The sequence below is a fragment of the Alligator sinensis genome, unplaced genomic scaffold (assembly GCF_000455745.1).
Source record: "Alligator sinensis unplaced genomic scaffold, ASM45574v1 scaffold626_1, whole genome shotgun sequence".
Lineage (NCBI taxonomy): Eukaryota > Metazoa > Chordata > Crocodylia > Alligatoridae > Alligator > Alligator sinensis.
In genome coordinates, this window is record NW_005842548.1 from 800,605 (window position 1) to 825,748 (window position 25,144).

Below are 25,144 nucleotides of genomic sequence, written 5' to 3' on the forward strand. Positions count from 1 at the left end.
ATGGGGAGAACTTTGCAATGCTGAATGACAGTGAACTTAAGTTACTAGGCACTCATCATGATACTCCAAATTACATGACACGACATGAAGATATGGCTGTACAAGAGACAGTTAGATGGTCCTGTGAAAGATACAGGGGAGAAGGAAACAACAGGTGGAGAAGAGAGGCTAGAGACATGTAAGATGTCATGAGAAAAAACTTGAAACAGAATGAGAACACAGTAACAAGGCTTTGGAGTATGGAGCAAATTACAAAAAATACATAGTGAGACAGTTGTGAAGGGGGGGAAATGCATTTTTGATACTTTAGGATTTATGTATAATGCCTAAAAATGAGGGAACTAGGAGGGGGTTTTCTTTTCTTTTTTTTTTTTTTTTACTGTTAGACATTTTGGATCATCAGCAATTGAAGAACCAGTGAAATGGTGACCAGAGCAAGTGTTGCAACTGAACAACTGACTATTTTTAGTCAGATTAATTTTAAACTTGACTAAAACAATATTTTGTTGAGTTAGAGAAGCTCTTTAAAAAGTCTGTCATGTTGGATAAAGTGTTAGCACTCTTGCTCCATAAATTGAATATTAAGAGCTATCTATCTTTGTGATTTCCTCAGAGGTTGCAGAGCAAAGCCAGGAAGAAAGAGCAGATGTAATGTCTCTGACATTTCAGAATTTCTGAGAGAGAAAGCAAACAGGAAACCACTTCAGGTTTCTCTCTAGATGGTACAGAACCCAATCAAATGAAAAAATTCTTCCCAGGTCACCTTAATAGGTGAGCTTCCACTGAAAGCAGTTGGTTGTGTAGTGTGTTTGCTGCTTTTTGATATATCAATAAGGCCTAAGGAGATGTGTGGGGCATAATTTTAACTTAGTAATAAGAAGTGCAAGTCTACTCTTTTGTGGTTTTACTGGAGGATTTGTATCATGCCTGTAGGGACATACTGTGTATGAACTTTCTTTCCCTTGTATGAGGAGCAAGTTAACAAAACCAAAGGCTGTTTTAAGCAGTCCAGATAATAATAACTTCTAATGTTTTTCTGACCTAGTCTGTTTGTCTTAATCTTGCCCATTTTCCAATTGCCTATACTGGTTGCCAGGAAAAGTAACAGTTAACATATAAACATAAGCAGAAAATATAAGCTTGGGAGTAAGGGCAAGGGCAAGCCTCTGTCACATAACATACAGGTGCAAAAGATGTACAACCCTTTTTTTTTCTCTGCCCACCTGTCTTGCTTACATTTTGCTCTATGTCATACATTTTCAAGAAAAGCATGAGCAAAACCGACCAAATAGGTATTTGTGTTGAAACATCAACTTTTGCAGTTCCTGATTTCTTGTATGTGATTATTCAGTTGTGCAGCTGTTAAAATATTGTCTAGAAATCCAAAAATTTTAATTTATTTTTTTAAACTGATGCAGCAGTGAAAAGATGTAAAGAGACTTTTATGAGTCCTCAAGGCCTGTTGGAAGTGTCTTGATATTTTAAAAAGAGACAGGTAAAATACTTGTTTTTAGTGATTCAGATGCCTTAAAAATGCTAAAGCTATAAATAGGCTGTTCACACAAGACTTGAAATGGATACCTAGCAACTGACAGGAGCAATTCTAGACTATCAATGCTTTACGTATGTTTTCACGGATAATATACTCTGGGAATTCAAATTTTTTGTAATTTGACTTCTGGCAAATGTCAGACACACTTCCCTTTCCTGCAAAGCCTACTCCTTTACTTAAAGAACTGTTTTCTCTCAGCATCCTTTTTTGCCTAGACGTCTTCCTGTCCTCAAATCTGTTTTTAATCTATCTACAAGCTAATTTATTTTGGGTTCCTTGTTTGTTGTTCTAGCACATGCTTCACTAAATGTAAATGACATTCTTAGGTGACAACGATTACTCTGAGATCCCCTTAAATCAGTGGTTCTCAACCTTTTTAGACTCAAGACATCCCTGAATAGACTTGAGGCACCCCATAGCAAATACCCACTCTTAGTTTTTACTCTTATTTTTTGTAATTAAAAAATGAAAGAGTTTTTCTTTTGTAAAGAATTCAGAAAGACTACAACTATGGTTTCTATTTGAAATCTGCATTTATCTTATGAATTATGCACGTAAGCCTAACAGTGCTAATGTGTGGCATCCCACAGTATCTCTCAATTCTTTGAGATTCCCCAAAAATCTCAAGGCACCCCAGTTCTGGAGTATACTTCCCCTCCCAAAAAAAATTATCAAAATCCCTTAGTTTGACTAGGATATGATGTAGACTTCATCTCAAGTGAAGTATATTTTTTAGTGCAACATTGGGCTGTTTATAAAATTGAGTCTTTAACCGGAAGCAAGATGAATTAAAAATAGAATGTTGTACTATATTGCTCTGTTGGGAGTTGGACAACTAACTGCTAATAGTGTCTTAGGCCCTAAACCCACATAAAGTGCCATGCAGTTACTGTTGTATACTTATTCACATGGATACACTATTTGGTAATACTGTTGAAACTTTCAGATTTCTCAAATTATTTTTTCCATGTTAGCCTAAAATGTCAGCTACAGCTGTTGCATTTTAAAACAGTAATTTGTACAGAGAGCTCTTGTGGGTTTAATGCTCCAACAAATCATGTAATATCTTTGGAAATGTTCAAAATGAGCATTTTAAAAAGTTGCTAAAGGAATAACACTTTCCTGTTTGCTTTTTCAATTCTTCCCCTACTTATGAACAGTTAGTCGCTTTTGTGCGTCAGAGCACTGCTCCTGGTAACTTATCCTACTGGAGTTGGCTGCCACATCATAGTTGTCTGGGTGTTATGTATTAATATTACATTATTTCTAGCAACTCCTATCTGAACCAAAATGTCTGTTGTTACTGATTTCATTCCTCCCACCACACATCGCTGTGCACTAAATCAGTGTTTGAATTAGTGTTCTGGAGTCCAGCAAGTTCTCTGTACCGTTCAAATTTGTTGCAATTCAATTTTTGACATTCTAGCAGATGATAATATAGTTCAATTTATTCGTCTCTAAAAACACATACTCAGTTACTTTCCTATTCTCCTTTGAACCTGATAAAGAAACAGTGAATTAATTTTTGATAAATGGAGACTTACTAATTAGATAAATAATAGTACTAGGTTAATGGCTAGCTCTTACTTAATTTAAATATTATGTAGTAAAACAACTATCTCTCTACGATATTCACTGAAGGTTGCAATCCAAGCTACAGGCTGAAGAACTCCTTTTAATAAAAAAAAAAAAAATGCTCTGCATCTACCATTATTAAATATTCTGACTGCCTTATGCAGCCTGTAAAATTGTAGAATGAATAGCTGTGTTCCCACTTTCTTGGTAGGGTTTTTTTGGAGGTATTTTTCTCTTGTAGTCACAAGTTTTTTCTTCCTAGGGCGCCAATGCCTCTGCTTTGGAGAAAGAGATTGGTCCGGAACAGTTTCCTGTGAATGAACATTATTTTGGCTTGGTCAATGTGAGTGACTTCTTACTTTTTTGTGTGCTGTTTTCTGTTTTGGTCCTTCAGAAAATGACTGGAATTTCTTTGAGAACCTTATCTGTGGGTAGGTCTGGCACAAAGTGAGAATCTGCTTAAACACATCTGCTTGCAACATTTTATATTTTCATTATTAAAAATAATATTTATTTTACATTCTTATTTTGCTGTACTTATGAGTAAAAAGTCTAAGAGAAGGACTCAGACTTGAGCATGTTTTAAATATAGGATCATAGTAATCAGAACTGGAAAAGGTCCATTAAATGATGTATGTAATATGATTTAAGATCTATCTTGGATATTAAAAATTGCCTAACTTATGATATAGCCACTAAATTAAGAATTCTGAAACAAATGCAACATTATAATAATCCTGTTGTTTAGGACAGAGGTTGGCGACACACAGCTCACAGGCTGGATCCAGCCCAAGAGCCACTGGATCTGGCCAACAGAGCCTTCTGGCTCTGCCCAGGCTGGGGCTGCACTGCTGCCATTTCTCCCCACCCCCTAATCCCTGGCTGCAGCATGGGTGCAGCTTCCAGCCAGTGGGAAACTGAGCTGGGGCTGGCTGTGCCTGGGCTGCAGCAGGGGTGGAGGGAAGGGTAGCAGCAGTGTAGACAACTGCCTGGCCTGGGTGCATCTTCTCACTGGCTGGAAGCTGCAATCACTCCTCAGCCAAGGAACAGTGAGGCTGGGAAAAGCAGTGATGGCACCGGCACAACTCCCAGCTGCCTGGCTGTGATGTGGGTGCAGGCAAACCCTACTTGCTGCTGACACGCCAGCAAAGCCACCTGATCTGTGCTGGACTGCATCCTGGTTGCTCCAGTCTGTGGCTTGAAAGGTTGCCAGCCCCTAGTTTAGGACATCAGACTAGTGCTTTCAGATTGAGAAAGCAAGTATTGTACCTGATCTGTAGCATCTTTTTATTAATGACAGGATGTAGGAAATGAAAACACATATAATGATCACTAGGTGTAATTCATTTTGAAGGAAAAAGTCCCCCTTCTGCCACTAATGGGTATTTCACATCAAAACTGAAGAACAAACTGAAAGTATTTTTGAATACAGTTAATGGATCTATTAAAATATAGTTTGTATAGGGCTACATGTCTACAACCAAGTTTGATTTAATTGATTTTCATTTTGTCTCTAGAAGATCATGTTCTCAGAGATTAACAATCTAAACACTCTGACTCATCTTCCTTACGTGTCATATTAACTGCTGTCCCAAGCCTGTTGAGATTTGTCTCATAATGGGAAAAATGGAAGACATGTTCAATTGCAACATAAATAGCAAAACTATGGATAGTTTGAAGAAAAAATAGCATTCTAAAAATAACAACAAAAATAATGTTTTGCCGTCCACACACACTGTTCACAAGGACACAGATGGCCAATATTACTGTACTTAATTTCCTGTGATGAATTCTTTGGGCACTCACTTTTCCATCCAACTCCATTGCCAATTCCCTAATTTTCTTCCTCCCAGGTTATTCCCAGGCGTCACAGTATACTTTGAAATCAGCTGGATCATACAAAGAGATACAGATCAGTTTTAGCCCACTTTCTGAAACATAACATTTTCAAATTTAAAGACTTTTGTCTTGAAAATGCAGCCTATGAGAACCCTTTGATGGGACATGTAAAAGTACTTTAAACTGAATTAAATTTCAAGAAAGTGAGAGCTAAATATCTTTACAAATCTTGTTTCAGTAAAAGAGTTGTGTGGGGTTTTTTGGGGGGATGTTGTTTCTTTTATTTTTTTTTTTAATAGTTAAAAAAATTTCAAGCTATTTACTAGCCTGAGTTCTCCAGTCACATTTGCCTACATTTTAAAAAAAATCTCTCTGCTGTCACTTTGTAAAAACATTTTTCTACAGTGAAAGAAGAAACATTGAAATTCAGATGCAAAGTGCTGGTAGCTGTCAACCTGGCCAAACAGCAGAAACCCATCTAATTTATAATATATAAATGTTGGTTTTGGAGAGTGCTGGTCTATAATACAGATAGGTACAAAGTCAGTAGCTGCGGGTCTTGGACCCTTGGATGATATTCTGGCCCTGCTGAAGTCAGTAGGAGTTCTGTGGAGCCAAGATTTCATTCTTGGTTTGGTTTTACTTTTGTCCTTGAGGCTCCAATATAATATTTGAGGTATGTACCTCTTGCATTAATGAAGTATCCAGCATGCTTTTGGATGCAATATCATTAAACTACAAACAAAAGGCAGATAAGTGATTGGAGGAAAAATATCTCATATGTTAATATCCAATAATCATCTAAGTAGTTGCTAGTAATAGAGCATATTTTTAAAAGCAGGAACGTGTAGGTTTTTTTCTTTTTTGGTTTTAAGTTGACTGTTTCACCATATTTCTTAGGAGACTATTACAATTACACAGCCTTTTACATCCTGCTCATACAAAGCTTTTTTGTTAGTTTGTCTTATTCATGCTTTTGGCTTTGGATCTCTCAGTTCAACTTATTCATTCTGTCCTGGATATTTATATCCTTTAAATGTTTGAAGACCTGTATAAGGTGTTTTTGTGTTTCTCTCCTAACTACACTGCATATTTTTACTTTTTCCCCAGTCCCCTATCATTCTTGTTTCTCTTCTTTGAATAAATTCTCTTCCTTTCACCTTCATGCCTTGGAAATTTGCACCAAATTGAGGCAGTATGCTCATACTAGTGGTGTGCACAGGGTCTATTTATTCCATTCTCTTGTGATTCCTGTGGGTGAACAGTCCAAAAATCCAAGTTGCCTGTTTGCTTTCTTGTTGTAGCACAAACTTTAGTACCTAGTATCATGTCTACATTCAGCAAAGCTCATTTCTAGGTTTCCACTTTCCATTAAATGAATGTGAGTTTTCTTTTCTTCTGAAAGTATTACTTACCTGCTCTTCTCAGAGGAGTCTGGTTTTTTTTTTTTTTTCTCCTCTGCCAGTGTTTTTAATTATTCCAGGTCCTATTTCTCTGTTCTCACTGGTGCTGGCAACTCTTACCAATTGTCTATCTTCCACAAATTATGCTAATGTGATGCTTTTTCAGTCATGTGTATCATGTGTATCAGCCTGACTTGCACGTTTGTTTTGGTCATATAAATAGCAGTTCTAACCATCGTTTCCTTTTTCTTATATTTGCATAAGCTTCAGTTTGTATAAAGTATATACGGCTGTAACCTTTTGAGCTGTATGAATTAAACTCTGATTTTGTATTTGCCCGCTCAGCGAGTTGGCTATCAGTGTTCAATCACCCTGCTATAGTAATTATATAAAATTCTGGTGAGCACTGGTAGCCATGTTCTCAGAGTACCACTTAATGTTATTATCAGCATTCTACACTCGGATCACCTGTATGTTAATTTTGTTTGTTTAAAATATTTCCCTCAGAATGCTCTTGAGATGCAGCATCTCATTACAGAAGGATCCTGGGGAATGGGAAACCTGGAATCACTGCTGGCTCCTTTGCAGTAGCAGTATTGCACAATCTAGCCATTGTAAAATAAATGGCATGTGCTACCATAAACAGAAGAATCCAAACCAACAAAAACAGGCTATTTCATGTAGCTGTATAAAAGCATCCAATTTTCATGGGTTAAACATTTCTCCTTGTTAGGCAATCTGGGATCCTTTGCATCTAAGACATTGCTTACCATCATTACTGTCCTTTTTTCTGTAATGACACGGCCTTCAGATAAGGCAAATGTAGATAAGCAAATGTAAACCAGCTGCTCTCTAGATAGTTCCACATAATACTTCTGCCAGTGTTTCACTGTAAAAGGATGCATGTACTGTGATATATTGTACAATAGTATTAAAAGGGGTTTTGGTGTCCAATGAAGGCAAGACAAGGCTTTCTGAGTAAATCCAATATCTTTTATTAGATCAACTCAAATAATTGGAAAACATCTTCTTAGCAAGTTTTCGGGCACAAACACCTTTCTTCAGGCTGCGGAAGCATCTGCAGATGGTCTGTGCTCTTCCTGCTAAGAAGAATTTTTCTAACAATTTGAGTTGCTCTAATAAGGTTCTTTGTGTAAATCTTTTGTCTGCCTATGTCTTTAGACCAACACGGCTACAACCTACACCCCTGAAACAATGAAGGCAAATTATTTCACAGTTTTATCTTTGAACATTTCTTATTTTAGTATAGCTGATATGAAGAAACATGGTGATGCTTTCAGTTCCCATCTTGTCATTTTGTTTGTTTGGCTTGTGTACCCTCCAAGAACTCTGTGGCCCCTTTTTGTGTAGACCACAGCAGCCTCTGCCCTGCCTAGGACAAATACCTATATCCCATGCTGTCCCTTGCCAGTTTTACCTGCCTGGGCTAAGTTTGGAAACAGCCATAACTTGGGCCAGATATTAGGATTTTTTCAAGAAACTAACTGTATTACAATTCATTCAGTTCACCAAATGAATTAATTTTACTACCACCTACACTACACAAGAAAACCCCTGCAGATAATAAAAATGGTAACAGTAGTATCCATCCTCCACAGCTTTGAGAAAGGTATTACTGGTATGTCCTACCTTAGCTCTCATAATGGAGAAGGATTACTTTTTAATTTTCCCAGCCTGCTGGAAACTGTGACCATAATTTGAAACTAGCAGTGATTTTTCTTTTGTCTGCCCACACCAAGCCACCATCCTGGGGCTTCTTTTCCAAAACTTTTTTCTTTTTTTTTTTTTTTTTGAGTGGGTGGCTGCGGAATGAGGGGATGCAGGGGGAGGAGGGGAGAAGCCTTTTGAGGTATATTGAATTAGGACCCAAAATGTTGCTTTATAAAAATCTTGGTCTGTGAATCTTTGCCTGTTCATTTGATTCTCAGTGGGTGTCCATCCACTGTTCTTTTCTTTCTCTCTCTGATTTGGTTTGGTTTGGTTTGGTTTTTTACTGTTGGGTAGACTATTAATAGCATCATTGGCATTCCCCACTCAAACTTGAAGATACCCGCTGATACTAGTAGTATTTTTTTTAAAGCAACATAAAAAACTCTAGCTTTTAATTAACAGCCGCCAGATAAGCTTTTGGGGTAGAGAGGGGGATGTTTTGTTGTTTGTTTTGTTTTTTAATTGAGAGCTGCCCACAAGAGCATCGCCCATAAAAATAAGCCTCCTCTTCTCACGTTAATATTTATGTATTTAATTGGTGGAAAAAATCAATAGTCTTATGCTTTACTATCAATACCAATATTGTGCTTCTAAATTGATCATTGCTCAGAATGCCAAATTTCATAAATACAGTTAGTATTACAAATGGCACTATGAAGCTAAAAATTGTATGCAGAAAATATTTTTGTAAATACCAGATACAATCGATATAATATGTTAAATATCTGAAATCAGTTTCTCACTTGCTTCTAATAATTTATGCTCTTTTGTTTCTTTCACTTTTCTGTCTTTGGACAGAGAAATTGTCACTTTTTCTTGAGGTTTCTCACACTGTTGTGTTAGGTTTCCAGTATTTAAGGTGTAATATCTTGATTAAAAAGTCAATTTTTAGTTTTATAAATGTTTCTTTACCTATTAGTCTTTGTAACACCTCCTGTCTTTGCAGTAGCAATCTTAATGTTCTCTTGTTACTTTGTAACAGACATAATGTGAAAATGCGTGTTTGTTTCTTTCTTGGTTTGTTTTAATCAGTTTGGCAATACCTGCTACTGCAACTCAGTCCTACAGGCACTTTATTTTTGTCGTCCGTTTCGGGAAAAAGTTTTGGCATACAAGGTCCAGCCCCGGAAGAAGGAAAGCCTACTTACGTGCCTCTCCGATCTCTTCAATAGCATTGCCACGCAAAAGAAGAAGGTGGGGGTCATCCCTCCCAAGAAATTTATTTCTCGATTGAGGAAAGAAAATGGTAAATGAATAAATGAAGTACTTGCAAAATTCCATATTGGATATTTAAACTGCACATTGATATGTGACAATAACTTTCTTTTCAAGTGTATCTACATTGACTGACTTTTACAAGCTTTAGCAACCAGATATTGAAAGGTTCTGGTCCCAATTTGTGATTCAAGTTTTCCCCACTTTTGTGGTATAAAGAAGGACCTGATGTCCTTGTAGGTGGGTTTTCCTGTTGCATCCATTTTAGTACAGGTCAAACACATGGTAGAATATATGCCAAGAACTCACAGTACTCTGTGTCCAGACTTCCTCCTCTTCTTCTCTGCCCCAAAGTAGTTACCCAGGGTAACTTTTTGCATTTTTGGCAGTCAGCACCCATTAAATTGGAGAGCTGAATTAAGTTTTATAAACTTGCCTTTCTTGAAAAGCTAAGAATTAGGAGGAGTAATCTAGAGTACATAAACATCACTGTTAGAGTGGTATCATGCATGTTTTTTTATAGCAACTTCAGTCGTATATCCCAAAATGATCTGAACAGTTCAATAATAGCTGTGGCTTAGAAAAATTCTTGATTATAGATGAGAGTAGTACCCATGCAGTGATTCCCATGAGCAGTTTAACATGGCATTGTTAGTTTTAGCATATTATGCTCTTTCATTCTCCCAAACCTCTTCTTTCCAGAGTTGTTTGATAATTATATGCAGCAAGATGCACATGAATTCCTAAACTACCTACTAAACACTATTGCTGACTTGCTTCAAGAAGAGAAAAAGCAAGAGAAACAGAATGGCAAACTCCAGAATGGCAGCATTGAGAGTGAAGAAGGGGACAAGACTGATCTCACGTGGGTCCATGAAATCTTCCAAGGAACACTAACTAACGAAACCAGATGTCTTAACTGTGAAGCTGTACGTTTAAAAACCAAACTGAAAAAACCCTTTTTTATTTGATTTTCAAAGGTCTTCGACCCTTTTCCCCTAACTCTAAGCACAGTTTTTCATTTATGAAGGTAGATGAAATAGAACAATGTGTGTTCTAATTAAAAAATAGAACCTAACGTATTTTATGACTGTATCAGCTGTCCATTGAAACTAATACTCGTTAAGGTATGTTTCATCCATCATCCCCTTCCTGCTTTCCCCACAGCAATCTGTGCCTGGCTGATATGAGCAGTTTTTTTGTCTTCACATAATTTTTTGGCAAAGTGATGGATAGTGTACGTTGTTTTTATATGAGAGTAACTCACCATTATTTTACCTGTTGCAATAGCTGAATATAATAGTATCTTAAGTTAAAAGGATGAATTTCTGGGTGTTGATCAGTACTCATTTGAAAACAAAAAACATGCCAGAAAGACTAAAACTAAAAGAACCAAATGACCTTTAGGCCAAAAATTTTGTAGTTAGCCACATAGTAATGAAATCCTAGCAGAGGAGAGAAAAGAGAAATGATAAAAATGTCTGGCACTAATGCCTTCAAGTAGCTCTCAATGTTAAAAGTGTTTCTGAGTTTAAAATTATGGCTATATTCTTAACCGAGACTTTGTACAAATTCCATTATGGGGTTATTGCAGACTTTGAGCCGAATTGTAATTAATGCACAGATCAGAAGATGGTTTTCCCTACTGCCAGTATTTCTAACTGTCTCATGAGCTGAATGAAAATCCATCTTTCTTTCTGCTTTTATACCGTCCCCATATTGGAGAAATATAGCAGATAATTTCACCAACCTGCAAAATAGGTTGGAATCCATTTTAAGTCTGCAAGAGAATTCACTGGTAAAAAAAAATTACCAGTGAAGTAAGCAGAAGTGTTTAAGGCAATGTCTGTTCCCCTTCTGGGCCAAATCCGGGACCACTGGATAGATATTATAGCTAACTGAGTGTGGCCCTGAGCACACACCAAAGATGCCTGAGTTGGAGCACAGCCCCTGGGGTATGCAGTCTGGAGTGCACCAAGCCAGTTACACTGCCTAATTTTCAAGTTCTGGTACACATCGGGTAGGTTCCTGTGGGCAGGTGCCATACACATCAGGTGGCAGTCCCAGGCTTGTACACAAGCCCCTGAGGGTACAAGGTAGATGGAAATTTTGTGCAGGGAGGAAGCAACCTTATGTAGTCTTTTTGGGGACTGTTCTGATTCAGGCTGTATCTGTATTTCTAGAATTGTTAAAAAAAGAGCCCCTGAGTGCATTCATCAAACTATGAGATGTTCTCATTTCTCTCAGGACCTGTGCCTTTTCAGGTGTGTTTAAACCATTCTAAATCTGCCAGATTACAAGCTGCTATGATTTATTTCTCCTTATTTTTTCAAGGTTAGTAGCAAAGATGAGGACTTTCTGGACCTTTCGGTTGATGTGGAACAAAATACATCAATTACTCACTGCCTAAGGTAAATGAAAGAGAGACTCTGTGGGTATATGGAAAGGACACCAATGCACACATTCAGAGCAGAATGTCTGGTTTAACTATCAAACTGGGCAACAGTTAATGTCCACAGCTTACTGTGAAATATTTCTGCTCACAATCCTGTTGTGTGTCTTTTCGTTAACGCTGTAAGGAAGTATCCATTTAGTCAGATCTAATAAAGCTGCTGATTTCTTAGTATTCTTGGGTACATCAACACTTGCACTTTACTGCGGAGTAGACTAATTAGCTGCACAGGAAAACGTCACTGTCTACACACACACCAGTATTAGGGCGCAGTACACTAATTAACTCCACAGTCGGAGACAGTACTCTCTTATGGCAGAGTAATTAACTGTGCTGAAAGACTTGTAGACGATGACTGGGCAGGGGTCAGACTCCTGGCTGCTGCCTAGCCACACAGCTCCACAGGTTATGCACCCTCGTGCTGCAGTCAGCCCCAACACCACCATCTGGAGCCTGGGACTGACTTCCTGTATCCCCCCAACCCCCCACCAACCTGGGCCTGCCCCATCCAGCCTCAAATTGCTGCCATCCCAGGCACACAAGTAGGTGCTGTGCTTGGGAACAATCTGCTCTGGCTCAAGCAGCTCCTCAGTTTATTGCTTCACCTTAATTCCATGTGTAGATGCACCCAGAGTGTGTTTCGTAGTGGGAACTCAGAATAGGATGTATCTTTCTGATAGGGATTTGAAGGGCTACTTGATTGTATAAGTTTTAGCAAAGTTAACTCCATGTATTCAGAATATTTTTCCCCTTCATTTTGCTGAAATGCTTTTGATCTTTGCCAGGAGAGGGTTGAGTTTCTTGGGTTAGGTGTTGTTAGAATTCACTGCTCTAGAATTCACTCTTTTTGGGGGGTTGTCTGGCAATGCCTGTGCTTATCAAATGTAAGGATGCTTTGCAAGATGCACATTGAACCTAGGTTTTTAATACCAGGTATGGGTTGTAATGATGACTGAAGGTTGGGGAGTGGTTTGATCATGTGGCCAAATGATAGCTAATGATCATGGGTTTTAATTTTTGTACCAGCACCTGAATAGAAATGTGAAATAGATAATGTTACAAACAGTCATGGTCAGATACCAGCCAGTTTATGTATGGAAAGAAGCCACATTCAAGAAAGAAACAGATACCACAGGGGGACAGATAAAAGTAAAAGTAGTGGCTTGGAGATGCCCTAGTTTGAAAGAGGGGACTTTTCATCATTTCTCGTACAGGTTTCTTTTGCCTGATGTTAGTAGGGTAGTAGCTGATAACCAGATGGAGATGACTGAGTTTTCCTGGGTTTTCTGAGTTTGACTGAGTTTTCTAGTTCAGTGTTTTTTTGCATTTAATTTCCACAGGGGGTTCAGTAATACTGAGACTCTATGCAGTGAATACAAATACTACTGTGAGCAGTGTCGCAGTAAACAGGAAGCACAGAAAAGGTAAGGTTAGGTTACCCTGGAACATGATGATGCTTTCTTGGTGCCGGCAGGCACCTGCATAACTATACATTGTTAATCTAGTAGTGTTTCTTAACATGTTCTGATTGAGGGTGTTGTGCTTTCTTTTCTCTCTCATAATCAAAGGAGAAATCAGTAGGTCAGTTTCACATTTCTCCTCTGTCTTACCCAGCATACTATTGTAAATCCATCTTTTACACTTAGTTAATAGCAGTTTGGACACAAGGGCAGAGGTTTATTCCCTTTCACTTCCGTGATGTTGATGTAGATTGTGTCTAGCACTGGCAACCCTCTGTCTTACATCCAAATGTCAGTTGTATTATAAATCTTTCCCACTCTTCCTAGAGTTACATTTTTTTGTGGCAGCAACCTTTCTGCCTTCTAGCTAGATTATTTTTGGGGGGAAAAAAATTCAAGGGCTGCCTTGTAACATGTTTTCTTTTGTTTTTTATGGTCCAGAATGAGAGTGAAAAAGTTGCCCATGATTCTAGCTCTGCACTTAAAGAGGTTCAAATACATGGACCAGCTGCATCGATATACCAAACTCTCCTACCGTGTAGTCTTTCCCTTAGAGCTTCGGCTTTTTAACACTTCAGGCGATGCTACAAACCCAGACAGAATGTACGACCTTGTGGCTGTAGTTGTTCACTGTGGCAGGTATGTCTCATGCTTTTAGAAATTTAGGTGAATTTCCATGAGAATTGCACTGAATTGGTCTTTCATGTTCTACTCTGTGCCACTGCAAGAGCAGTCTTAGTAACTCAGCTAATCTGTTGAAAGGATAAAAAGTGGTTCAATAGTTTTAAGTCTAACACTTTTTGGAAATTCTTTTATACTACTTATGCGTTTTTATAGTCTCATGCTTGCTGGGCTTTTTATTTATTTATTTTTATTCAGCTTAAAATATGCTAAAATTTCATTCACGCAGGCCTTGTCCCAGCAAAACAGGAGAGGAATCAAAAACTACAAGTGAGCAAAATAACATAAAAGGAACTCTTTAAAAACTGTTACTAAAGTGGAATTTGTACATCCCATCTTGGTACTTGATAAAATTTTCTTTAAAAAAAAATGGTGCCACCAAGTGGCTAAATTACATACTTCTGATTTTATTTTTTTTTAAACAGCTACATAATTTTGACCTCACCGGTTTGAAACTGATTTAAAACCATTGCAAGTAGTAGTTTGTTTTTTTAAAACAGTACACATAGGGAAAAGCACTTAAAACATTGGTTTGTCAGGAAAAGTCTTACACTTTTAAGAGAAGCCAGAAAAAAGTGTTTAAAACTGAAATACCTCTTGAAAGGTAAATCTTAAAATAACTAGAAGCCTGGTGCAGTGTCTTTATAGAATATCAGAAATATTTGAAAAGCATCAGTTAGGAAAGCAGAGGATCAACAAAATCAATACACTGGTGTTGAAAGTATTAATGATAAATCTGTGCTATACCTAATTCTAACCTGGATGATATTGTGAAACCACTCGGCTGCGGTCACATTATTGCAGCGGCAGTTTGCTCAGATCCCAACCTTGCAGGTTTTTAATGTGGAAGCTAAACCTCTAAGATTATACTTGTGTTCATTGTAATAACCTTCAACCATGGCACACAAAAATGGTTATAGGGAGGATTTTTGTTTTACCAAATGACTCAGGAGTTTTGCAAAGCTGCTGTCTTGTAAACCTGGGGCTTTTTCAATGAATCAGCAGTTTTTGCTATTTTTAACACTTATCAGGCTGGCACTTACCAATTTATTTTCTGATAGTTTTAGATTTTTCAATACATCTGTTAAAATACTTTTATGGTTTCACTCGTTCATTTACTTAGACAAGCTTTTATTTAAAAGTAGGGAAAGCATTAGGCAAACATAAAATAGCTGTTGTTGTCTGGAATATTATATTATTTTCCTTTGAGGACAAGTTTAACGCATCAATGGTCTCCCTTTTTCTGGCAGTGGTCCAAACCGTGGACATTATATCACCATTGTGAAGAGTCATGGCTTTTGGTTGCTGTTTGATGATGACATTGTGGAGGTAGGCATGCAGGTTACTTTTTTATGTCCTCAAATCTGTGTAGATAGCATGATTTTTGGCTATATGCAAGGGTTCCTTTTTTAATTTCTAAGATATTACTTTGTATCTGTAAAAGGATTTTTAGCAGTGGCTGTACAGAAGGGTTCTCAAAGTTCTGACTTCCACAAAAGTAAGTTTTGTGTTTTACAGAAAGTCTTCTTGTATGAATTGCCTGGAGAAACCCAAACCTAACTGAGGGCTGCATTGACAACTTGGCAGAAGCCCTCAAGATTATGGCTCTACAGTCTAAAATACCCTATACAAGCTATAACTTCAACTTTAGGGGTGTAAAACACTAGTTCAATTTTCTCCACCTCTTTTTTGCTCTATCTTAGGACCAATAACTATATCATCATGCTGATTTTGACAACATTTTGCTTTTATGTTGTAAAAGGAAATTAAGAACCACAGAAATTGAAAAACATTTTTGGCATATAACTAATTTAGATACCAAATTATCCATATAATGTTTGGACTTTTAGCTGTAGTGTATGTAAACATGTTGGTAAAACAAGTATTCTGTACTTTACAGAATACTTGACCTATAAATAATGTGCATCTAAAATGTACGCGCTTCAAATAGAGACACCATCTTACACCCAACTCCTACTTATCATGTGGGAGCCCAAATGAGGGATATTTTTTTTAAAGCTGCTTTTAAAAATGCATGTTTGTCTCTTGTCTTTTATTAGAGCCATTTCTAAAGATCTAAGTTCAAACTTTGATTAATAAATAAGCAAAATCTGTTTATCCGTATCTGAATACCAGTGATGATATGGGAGAATTTTCAGAATTCTTTTTGATCCATCACTAGCTTCAAGTGCTACCACATGACTTCTCAGTGCTCTGCCACACATCATCTCTTCATATCCTTGGCTGATCATCCTCTTCTTTGATGGCACACCACCATTCCCTCTACAGTTATTGACTCAAAGTTATTTCCCTTCATAAAGCTGGTCTTACCAAAGTATGTTTCTTAATTTCCACAATAGACCACTTTTCTCCAATAAGTTTTCTAATATAAGCAGTTATTCTTTCTGTCTGGAGATAAACTTGTCTATAATCTTTAAAAGTAGATGTAAAATAGCCTTCTTACTGTTTTCTTTCATTTATTCTCAATCAGTGACTTCCACGTTATCTCTGTCTCTCTGGTCAGAACAAAATTTCTCATTATCTGCAAACACTGACAATTTTTTTGGATCTCTCCAAGAGCAGAACGATTTGATCTTTTGTATGTGTGCTGGTGTGTTTGGGGCAGTGAACTTGAGGAGTTCTGACTATGGACACACTGTTACAGATTTGTTTGAGAGATGCTTTTTTTTTCCTAATCTCTTTCTTACTTTAGTCATGGTTTAAAGTAACATGACATTTAATTGTTACAGTACTACCTAGTTGATTTGAAAATAGCACATCCCTTGTGTAAGGGATTCCCTTTAGTCTTCACAACTGTTGGGTTAGAAATCTAGTTTTTCATGTTGTGAGGTAAGGGAAAACTTTTCCCCTTACATATGCAAGTCAGTTTCTGTAGAACTAGTTTTCATTTCAGAATGATTTCTTTCCCATGTAGCTCTGAAGGCAAAAGCTTGAAAAATTGAGGGTTGAGGGGATTTAGCACAGTCTGGTTCAGTCTGTTGTGAAGAAGGTAACGATTCCTACCAGGCTGTGTCCCTGACCAGGGCCATCCCTATGGAGAAGGGAATTGGGGCGACCACCCCAGGCCCTGCACTGTCGGGGGCCCCGCGGACAGTGCTGTACAGGCCCCGCTGCCGCCACTGGCCACCCCCACCCCTCAGCCCTGCACAGGCTGCTGTGCCTCATGCCCCGCACACCCCTAGGAACAGCTCTGTCCCTGACCTCTTCTCACATTTGTCTTCATATTAGCATTTGTCTGATAAATACCTGATAAATGTGAAGATTGCCCTCATGCTGGACTTGGAAGCAGTTTTCTCTTCTGTCCCCCTACAGCACCCCTGAATATGTGCTTGTGGGGATCATCCTAGCTATGGAGGTAGAATGGTCTCTGCTACTCTGCTTGCTCACATTTCAGGCAGCTAGAATAAGATTGCCTTTGAAGCTTTGTCTATTCTACCCCTCCCCACCCCCCAATCCCTTCTTTGGTCATTTTATATGAAGTAGCTCAGCTCCCTGCTGCTGCTTTAGCTTTTGTGAGCAACAGCAAAGTAAAACTGAACAGATTCCTGTCAGGTTCATAGTTGCCCACAGGAGTTTAGATATCAGCTCTGAAGCTGACCCAAGTAGTTACACTTTCAGGCTATTGCTGCTTGACGTCGTAGAGCTTCTTCAGGAAATAGCCCTGCATCAGGGAGCAATTCTCTTCCCAACTGTGAGACCTAGGAAAGTAACTTAAACATGAAGATTTGATTCTGTAGTTGTCATCATAGGACTTTCCATTCGCCAAAGGGAACTTCCTACTTACCAGAGCAGAACATGCAAAAGGATTTGTTCATGCTCTAGAGATTGTCTTCTACATGTGAACCAAACACACAGTGAAACAAATAATTTGTCAGTACACTCCTGAAGTCAGGTCCAAAACTTCTGTGCTTGCTCATATGTTTTTTGAAGAAGCTGCAGAGCAATGGGGGAAAACTTTTATCCCTTACAGTTTTACAATACACCAGAAGCTTTATTGCACATTTGTTATAAATACTATGATTAAATACATTTGAAATGTATATAGGAAGCTGTTTACTTTTACTAGCCTGAAGCTATGCCACATGCCTGTGAAAGGGTGAAGGATCAAATTTCAGGCAAAATATAAAGTAGGTAAACATTTAAATATATGTAAAACTCTGTGTATTGCAGCATGTGACAAATTATCACATCAAATGCAGAATGCAAATTGTTCAAATGAAAAAGCATGCAAAGCCAGATTGCTTGAAAGAGCTGTAGGTAAATGTTTGTTTCCTGTACTGGTAGCTGTATAAACTATCAGGTCAGAGCAACAGTATTGTACCACAGTGGCAACTTCTGTATGGAATGGAAGGAAAAGTGTCTATCCAAATTGGGTTTCCCAAATTATGATGGAAAAGTCAAAAGAATGAATGTATAGCCTAGTAAAGTATGCTTGGGTAAGAGAGAGCTGTTACTTGGAGGTTGGAAGTGGTATCAAAGAAAAGGAATTGTTTGTTGTGGACTAGAATAATATAATAGTGTGAAAACAAGCAAAGAAATACTTGAGCTCAATAATAAAAATATCCCTTATGTCAGGTCAGTTAGGTATAGAACAGTCTCCAAGAGAAACTTCAACCAGTTTTCACTTTAAAACTAGACTGGACAAAACTCTTGAGTGTGCTGTGGGGAGCAGTCCTGCTATGGAAGGGGGAACAAAAAAAAGGTAATCATAGTTCTTTTCCATCTCCAATTTGTTGTTCTGTGAATAGTGAAAGTCAAAAAGAGTTAAGAGATGCAGCTATGCTACTGAAGACACTAAAGAGCATCTGTGGGATAAATGAATCTTTAAGAACATTTCTGAGTTCTGTTTAAAATGCTAAGCTGTGGAAATAGATTTGATTGCATGGTAAGTTAGTTAGCAGTTAAATTTAAATAGTGGCAAATATTTACAGAACCGCCTGACATGAAGTCTGGAGAATAAACTGTTGTGATTAGTTTTTTTGGGTTTTTTTCTCTCATGAATCCTTCTCTGCAGTAGTTTTGTGCAAGGCTCTGAGAAAGTGTTTTGGAAAAATAGACCTTTTTATATACCTCTTCCCAGGACTTCAGAGCACTTTGAAATACCTGCATCAAGGACTTTTGGATTTTCACACCATTTAGTGTCATGCATGTCCTTGTTTCAACTTGCATAATGTGTAATTCCATCTTGCATATGATGCATCTTTCTGGTGACTTATTGTATGTGTGTGCGTGCGTGCACATGTGTATGATGCCCCTTCCCCAGAATGCTTAAACAAGCAGGTTACATTATACATTCTCTTCAAAGCTGAGGATACTGATGCTTTGGTTTATATTACCAGCACTTTCCACAGGTCATGAAAACAGTTGATGACATTATGGACCTGTGCGGGCAATGTTCAAAGAGCCGCTGAATTTGTTCCTCCTGTGTGTTAACATAGGAAGGAACAAATTGATTGTCTTTCTGAGCCTCATGCACAAATCCACACTTCTAGGTTCACCTGTGCACTCTGCATTTCCTATACTGAAACCTCCTGAAAAATGGTTGTGGTTAGTATTGTGCTGGACAGTCGGCCTCAGTATTGTATGTGAAACCTCATTTTTACCCAGTGGTTCTAAGAGGAAGGGCTTTGGGAGTCTAGTCCCTTTTAGCTTTCTTGAGTTGCTTTTCTGTTGGCCACATTTTCATTTGTGTTGAACACTCCTGTTTTTATCATTGCTGGTACACTGTAGTTGTGACTTTAGTTTGCTCTTTTTTGTTTTCATTGGACCACCTCTATTGCCTTAGAATGGCTGGCAAGCTAATAACATTCAGATGACGGTCTCTGTAATGTGAATATATTCTTGACAGCCCTACATTCATAATGCTGCTTGTGCCTTGTTCCGGTATACCTACTCAGGCATGTTCTGTGCCACTTTAAATTTTTAAGGCTTCCCAAGGACCTGGGGTATCTGGTCTTGGACAGACCCCTCAAAGTAGGTAAATGCAATTGAGTTGGTATTGAGCTTTTATCCTTTAACACCAAATTTGTATGATTCCCCAGGAACTTCTGGTATGAGAGCGCAAACATAGTCCAGGTAGTCCAAGCCCTGTGTACCAGTGCTGTCTGCGTACCGCTGCATGCTTTTTCTCATACTGAGCAGAAAAGATGGGAAGAGAAGAAATGTCAATCTTCTTTTATTCTAAATATTGGACTTTATGGCTCTTTGGGTTTAGAATGAAGGTGATATTGATGCTGTCACTCAGTCATATGAAGTACTGTGCCCTTTTGTTGCTGAGAGAGCTCCTTGGCTGAATCCTAGTTTGGTGCCTTCCTTTCCCTTCTTTGTTTAAACAGATAATGTTCCTTGCTAATCCCCATACCATCCAAGGCAGAATTTCTTCTTTGGATAAGAACGTGGGCTCCGTGGCACCCCAAGGTCATTTCTGCTGCCATTTGGATTATCATTAAAGGTCACCAAGCTTTTTTCATGTCCTGCATTTCTCTGGTTTCTAAATCTTTTTGGGGAGGCATAATAAAGGAGATTATGACATCACTGGTAGTAAGTAGTCTGTCGTTCACTCGCATTCAGGCCACTTCAGCCCATTGCCTCTTATCTCTGTAGATTCAGTGCCCTGTGACCTTACTGGTATTTTGAAATACTAAAGGAGATGGATTGCTCACTGAACAGCACAAGTGTCATCACAACCACTTCATTTCAGTGATTCAGCTACGGCCACTGAAGAGAGAATCAGATTCAGGGTCCCTTCATATTCAGTCTTGCATGGGATTAGGTAACCAGGAAGGTATTAGTTCTTCCTGACTGTGACTTCCCAGTACAGCTGCATACAAATTAGCAATGGGAAACAGATCATTGTCAGAAGAATCTCTTAGCCCCAGGTGATAATGATCCTGCAGCCTTGCCCCGCTGAGTATAAATTGAAATGCTCAGTTCATTTTTCTCTGCTCTCACAAGTTTTTCACAACTTAATTTTATGTTTGTTTAGGCAAGAAATTTAGTTTTTGTATAAAAAATCATTTCACTATCAAAAGAAAAAAATCCTTGAGGCCCCTGACATGTTCTGCTACATAGTACCAAAACGTCCCAGAAAAAAACAGTGAAGTACAGACAGTCAAAAAGCCTGGGGCTGAATTGATTCAATCTTTACAGGTTAGTCTAAGCTTTGTAGACAGAACCAATAAGTAAGTGAACAGAAATTTGCTTTTCATTCTGGAAATGCAGCCACATGCTTGCAGTGGCCCAAGCCAGAACTTGGGGGCCACTGGAGCACACCTCCCTGCTCCTCTGCAGCAGACAGCTTGGACCAAGGCTAGCCCACCTGCCCTGTGTGTGTGTGTATGTGTTTTGGGGGGGGGGGGTGGTTTGCAAGGGAGGTGCAAAGCATCCTGGGATGCTGAGGGCCTGTGAGTTGACTTGAGTCTGGAAGGAATCAGGGACAGGGGTTCAATAAAACAATTTAACCTAAATCGGTTAAGTGCGATGCTTCATCCATCCAGTTTTATCTTAAACCGGTTTCAGCCACTTTGAAAGCAGTTTATGTGCCCTGAACTTCTGTTGTGTTACAGATTTGAACTGTTTTCTGGTCACTTATACTGGTTGATATGTAACTTCTGTCCCTAGCCAACAAGCCCAGTGCTGACATTATCATGCAGATCATGTGAAAAATAGAGATTGAAAGTTGTAAGCCATAGATGAGTAAAATCTATGTATTTTTAAAGCTCCAGTAACTATCCTGTGTACAGCAAACACCTTACTTAGGCTGCATGTTGAATTTGAGAACTTTTTCTCTGCACTCCCAGTTATACACTGGCTGTATTTCCTTCAGTCAAAAGCTGAATGCTTTTCATTCCCGTAGGGGAAGGTAACTTCACCGAGTATAAAGAGCTGAAGGGTGAAAATATGTTGAACTTTTAAGAATAGGTCTTTACAAATCCTCTCTGTGTGTGGTATTACAACGTGTAATTTATTATTTTGTTTTGTCCGGTAACCTTATCATTTATCCTCATTTTCTTTTACTTTTCAAAGTGAAGTAGGTGAATAATCTATAGAAAAAAGTGCTAGGCATCATAGTGTATTAATGTCAGGTATCAATCCTTCCTTGTAACTGGCTGAAGGTGGCAGTTAAGTTGGGTAAGGGATGCATGCTAAGTGTATGTTTTTTAGTGTTTCTAATGTTAATGCTTTTGTTGATTTACAGAAGATCGATGCCCAGGCCATTGAAGAATTCTATGGGTTAACATCAGACATTTCCAAAAACTCAGAATCTGGATATATCCTCTTCTACCAGTCAAGAGACTAAGATGAAAATGATAAATGTGTACAAATAAAAAAGGGATCAAGGTTATGTCCAAATAGGACATCATGGTGACAGCAGAAACAATTCCTCATCGTTGCTGTAGGATCATGAGAGATCCAGCAGGGAGAAGAAAGGTTTACCTCGGCCATTTCTTGGAGGATTAGTGCTGACTGCCATAACAAGCAGAGCTTTTGCTCCACTTTTCTTTCTAGGCTTTTTTTACGTGCTATCTTCCAAAATCTGTGTTACCTCGACTTGAAACCGGGCTGCTTATTTTGTTTGAGAACTGAAGTAGCATCGTAGAATTCTTTTTTTCCATTCAATGTTGGCCTGAAGCCATACTTTGGTTTCTATCATCATCGTTTTTCTGTATTTTAGCAGAATGATTTCAATATTCAGTGTCAGCTGAAGACATGTTTTAGAATATGTGCTGCAGCTGATTGCTGGATATTTTTGGTGACTCAGACATGAGAAACAGTACAATGCTAAGACATATGAGAAATACTGAGTATGTAATTTTTAAACACTTAGACAAGAGATCTCTGCAGCACTGTAAATTCCTCAGTATGTATCATTTTGGTTTTAGATAACACTAATAGCACCCTGTTTTATATATTTTTAATTCCTTCCTGCAGAAGATGTAAATGTTTTTTCCATATTCAGACTAATCTTATTGTACTTTTTACTTTTTTTAAAGTGGAAGTTTGTGAATTAAAGCCACATTGCTGCAGATTAAACAGGAGAAAAACAAACAACAAACAAAAACCGGTCCAACTTTTAAAAGTTCATGTCTGGCAGCCAGTTGTAGAAAGTTTAACATTGCAGTATTTCTTGGAGCTATGACACAAGCCAAAAGTGCCCTCTTCTGAAACAGCTGTTCAGCATTTCATTCAGTGTATAGTAAACTGAAGCAACTGGGATGGGATCTATGCTAATACACTGAAGCAGCACTAATTTTGAAGGGTTAACCAAGGGAAGCATTTATTGACATAACTAATCCAGTTGTTCTTAGTCTTTTGAAATAATGGATGTTTAAGGAAGGAAAAAAAAGATATACCCACATTTCCTTGCCAAGTGTTCCCTCCTCATCTGTTGGTAATGTTAGTTGTGACATGGGAATCATTGCCCCTGAAAATGCTCTCTGGTTTGTTGTGTTTCTATAGACCTTGCTTAACAGGGGGAAAGTACATTAGTCTTATGAAGACTGAATGGAGGTAATTATCTGTTATGTGTCTGTGTATATGTGTTATAATCTCAAGGATAACTAGACAGAAAAGATTAAATGAAATTTATAAGAGATCTCTGAAAACCTCATGTGACTTCTTTTCTTTTCTGTTAACTGTGCCAAAGCTTGTCACAACTGGCTCTAAACCATGAGTAGAAACTGATATTTTTCTTTCTTCGTCTTGTTAGGTAACATAAAAGCTGTCTTCTACCTTGTTGGTCCTGGTACAGACATCTGTAGTACGTACCTGTGATTGTTATTCATTGAGGACATTTAACTTATGCAATCTGTGGCTTGTACAGGATTTAAAATATTTTACCAAAATACTGTCCTCATGATGACAACACATCAGATGCACACCATTATTTTTGATGGCTGTACTCCTTCTCTGTTCCCTTTTGCAACCAGAAACATCTTGCTAGCCATGAATTCCTCTCTTCAAAGTGAAAATTAGTAAACCATGTTGTACTCCAACTGAGGACAAGTTCCATTCTCTCCGCACACCTCCTCCCGAAGATAAAGTATAGACATCTGACTGATGATTTTTAGTATGAGAAGTTGTGTCACTTTCAGAAGCATTATCTGTGACAGCAGAACCTTCTTGTCTTTTGCCCTGCCTGTGTGAAGATTGCTCTTGGTTGGGAATCTTCTCCCCTTGTTGACACACAAACCCAGCGCCCCCTTGTGGCGGCACTAACAGAAGTCTGTCATTAGTGAATCAAGCAAAAAAAAAAAAGAGAGCGCACTGAGTTTAAAAAAAAAAAAATCTCAACAGTAAATACAAAAAAGTAACATTAGACATGTATTTTGTATATCTGGCGATACATTTTTACAAATAAAATACCTGATTGAGAGAGAATATTGAAAGATATATACTATAGATTAAAAAGACCTGTTAAAAGTGCACTTTTGCTACAGATTTATAAGGAAACTAAATGGGATTAAATTGGAAGAAAATGGTGTGATGTAATTCTGTATAATAAATGACCCCAGCTGTCTCCAATAAAAGTAATGTATGGTCAAATGCACAAGGCCCCAGTGTTTTTCTTTTAAGGGTGTGAATCTTGCTCAGAGGTGAAAAATAAAGTAATTGATTGATTTGTTTCACCCTAGTTGGGGGCCTTTTCTGTTTTATTCTCTTTGTGTTGGCTGGTTTAGATCTTACTGGTGGTGACTTGTAACCAAGAAACTCTGTTTCCCCGGTCCTTTAATTGTTAGATTTGAATCATGTTGACTGCAAGTTGTTGGAAAAGCTGTGCAAGTAAAGGGGCTATGAAAGTCTTCTTGGCCCTTTCCATGAAGACTCTGTAAGACATGGCTACTGGAATATTTTGTTTTGCTCATCTGGTGTAAATCCAACTGAAAAATTGATAAAATACATAATTGCACAATGCGTGTGCTTCAATCTTCCCAGAAAAAAATAAAAGGTCCCTCCTTGAACAGTTTACACAAGTTAACCACTTTATTTGATGGGAACCCTTGATAAAGTATTATTCAGCTGAGTAAAAGTTTATAGAACCAGAGCAGACAACATTTAAGTACAATGTAAGCAAATGCAACTTTGGAAATGTCAGCTCTCTTTTAAGAAACCTTTTAAAATCCAAAGTGCACATTAACTGTAACCAAGAAGAATTATTTTACACGGGAAAGAATGAGTTCAGCTATTATTGGCTTCAGTGGGAAATTAGCTCATT

The 25,144-nt window shown here is 38.1% G+C and overlaps 1 protein-coding gene across 11 annotated transcripts in view; it reads left to right on the forward strand.

Annotated features, from left to right (window-relative positions):
- The window catches only part of LOC102367802 (ubiquitin carboxyl-terminal hydrolase 12), a 51,677-nt gene extending 27,199 nt beyond the window's left edge, over positions 1 to 24,478 (forward strand). Inside the window, exons 2-10 of one of the 11 annotated variants that reach the window (XR_003095969.1) lie at positions 3,390 to 3,470; positions 9,133 to 9,346; positions 10,018 to 10,244; positions 11,650 to 11,726; positions 13,108 to 13,191; positions 13,669 to 13,866; positions 15,159 to 15,237; positions 16,091 to 16,243; positions 23,639 to 24,478. Coding sequence is in view for 10 of the 11 variants with exons in the window: in XM_006032122.2 (XP_006032184.1) it covers positions 3,390 to 3,470; positions 9,133 to 9,346; positions 10,018 to 10,244; positions 11,650 to 11,726; positions 13,108 to 13,191; positions 13,669 to 13,866; positions 15,159 to 15,237; positions 22,127 to 22,228 (1,062 nt within the window). In the remaining variant the exon portion in view is untranslated. The other 10 variants (XM_025213790.1, XM_006032123.2, XM_025213786.1 and 7 more) reach the window with 10 other exon arrangements.
- Positions 24,479 to 25,144: the final 666 nt, after the last annotated feature.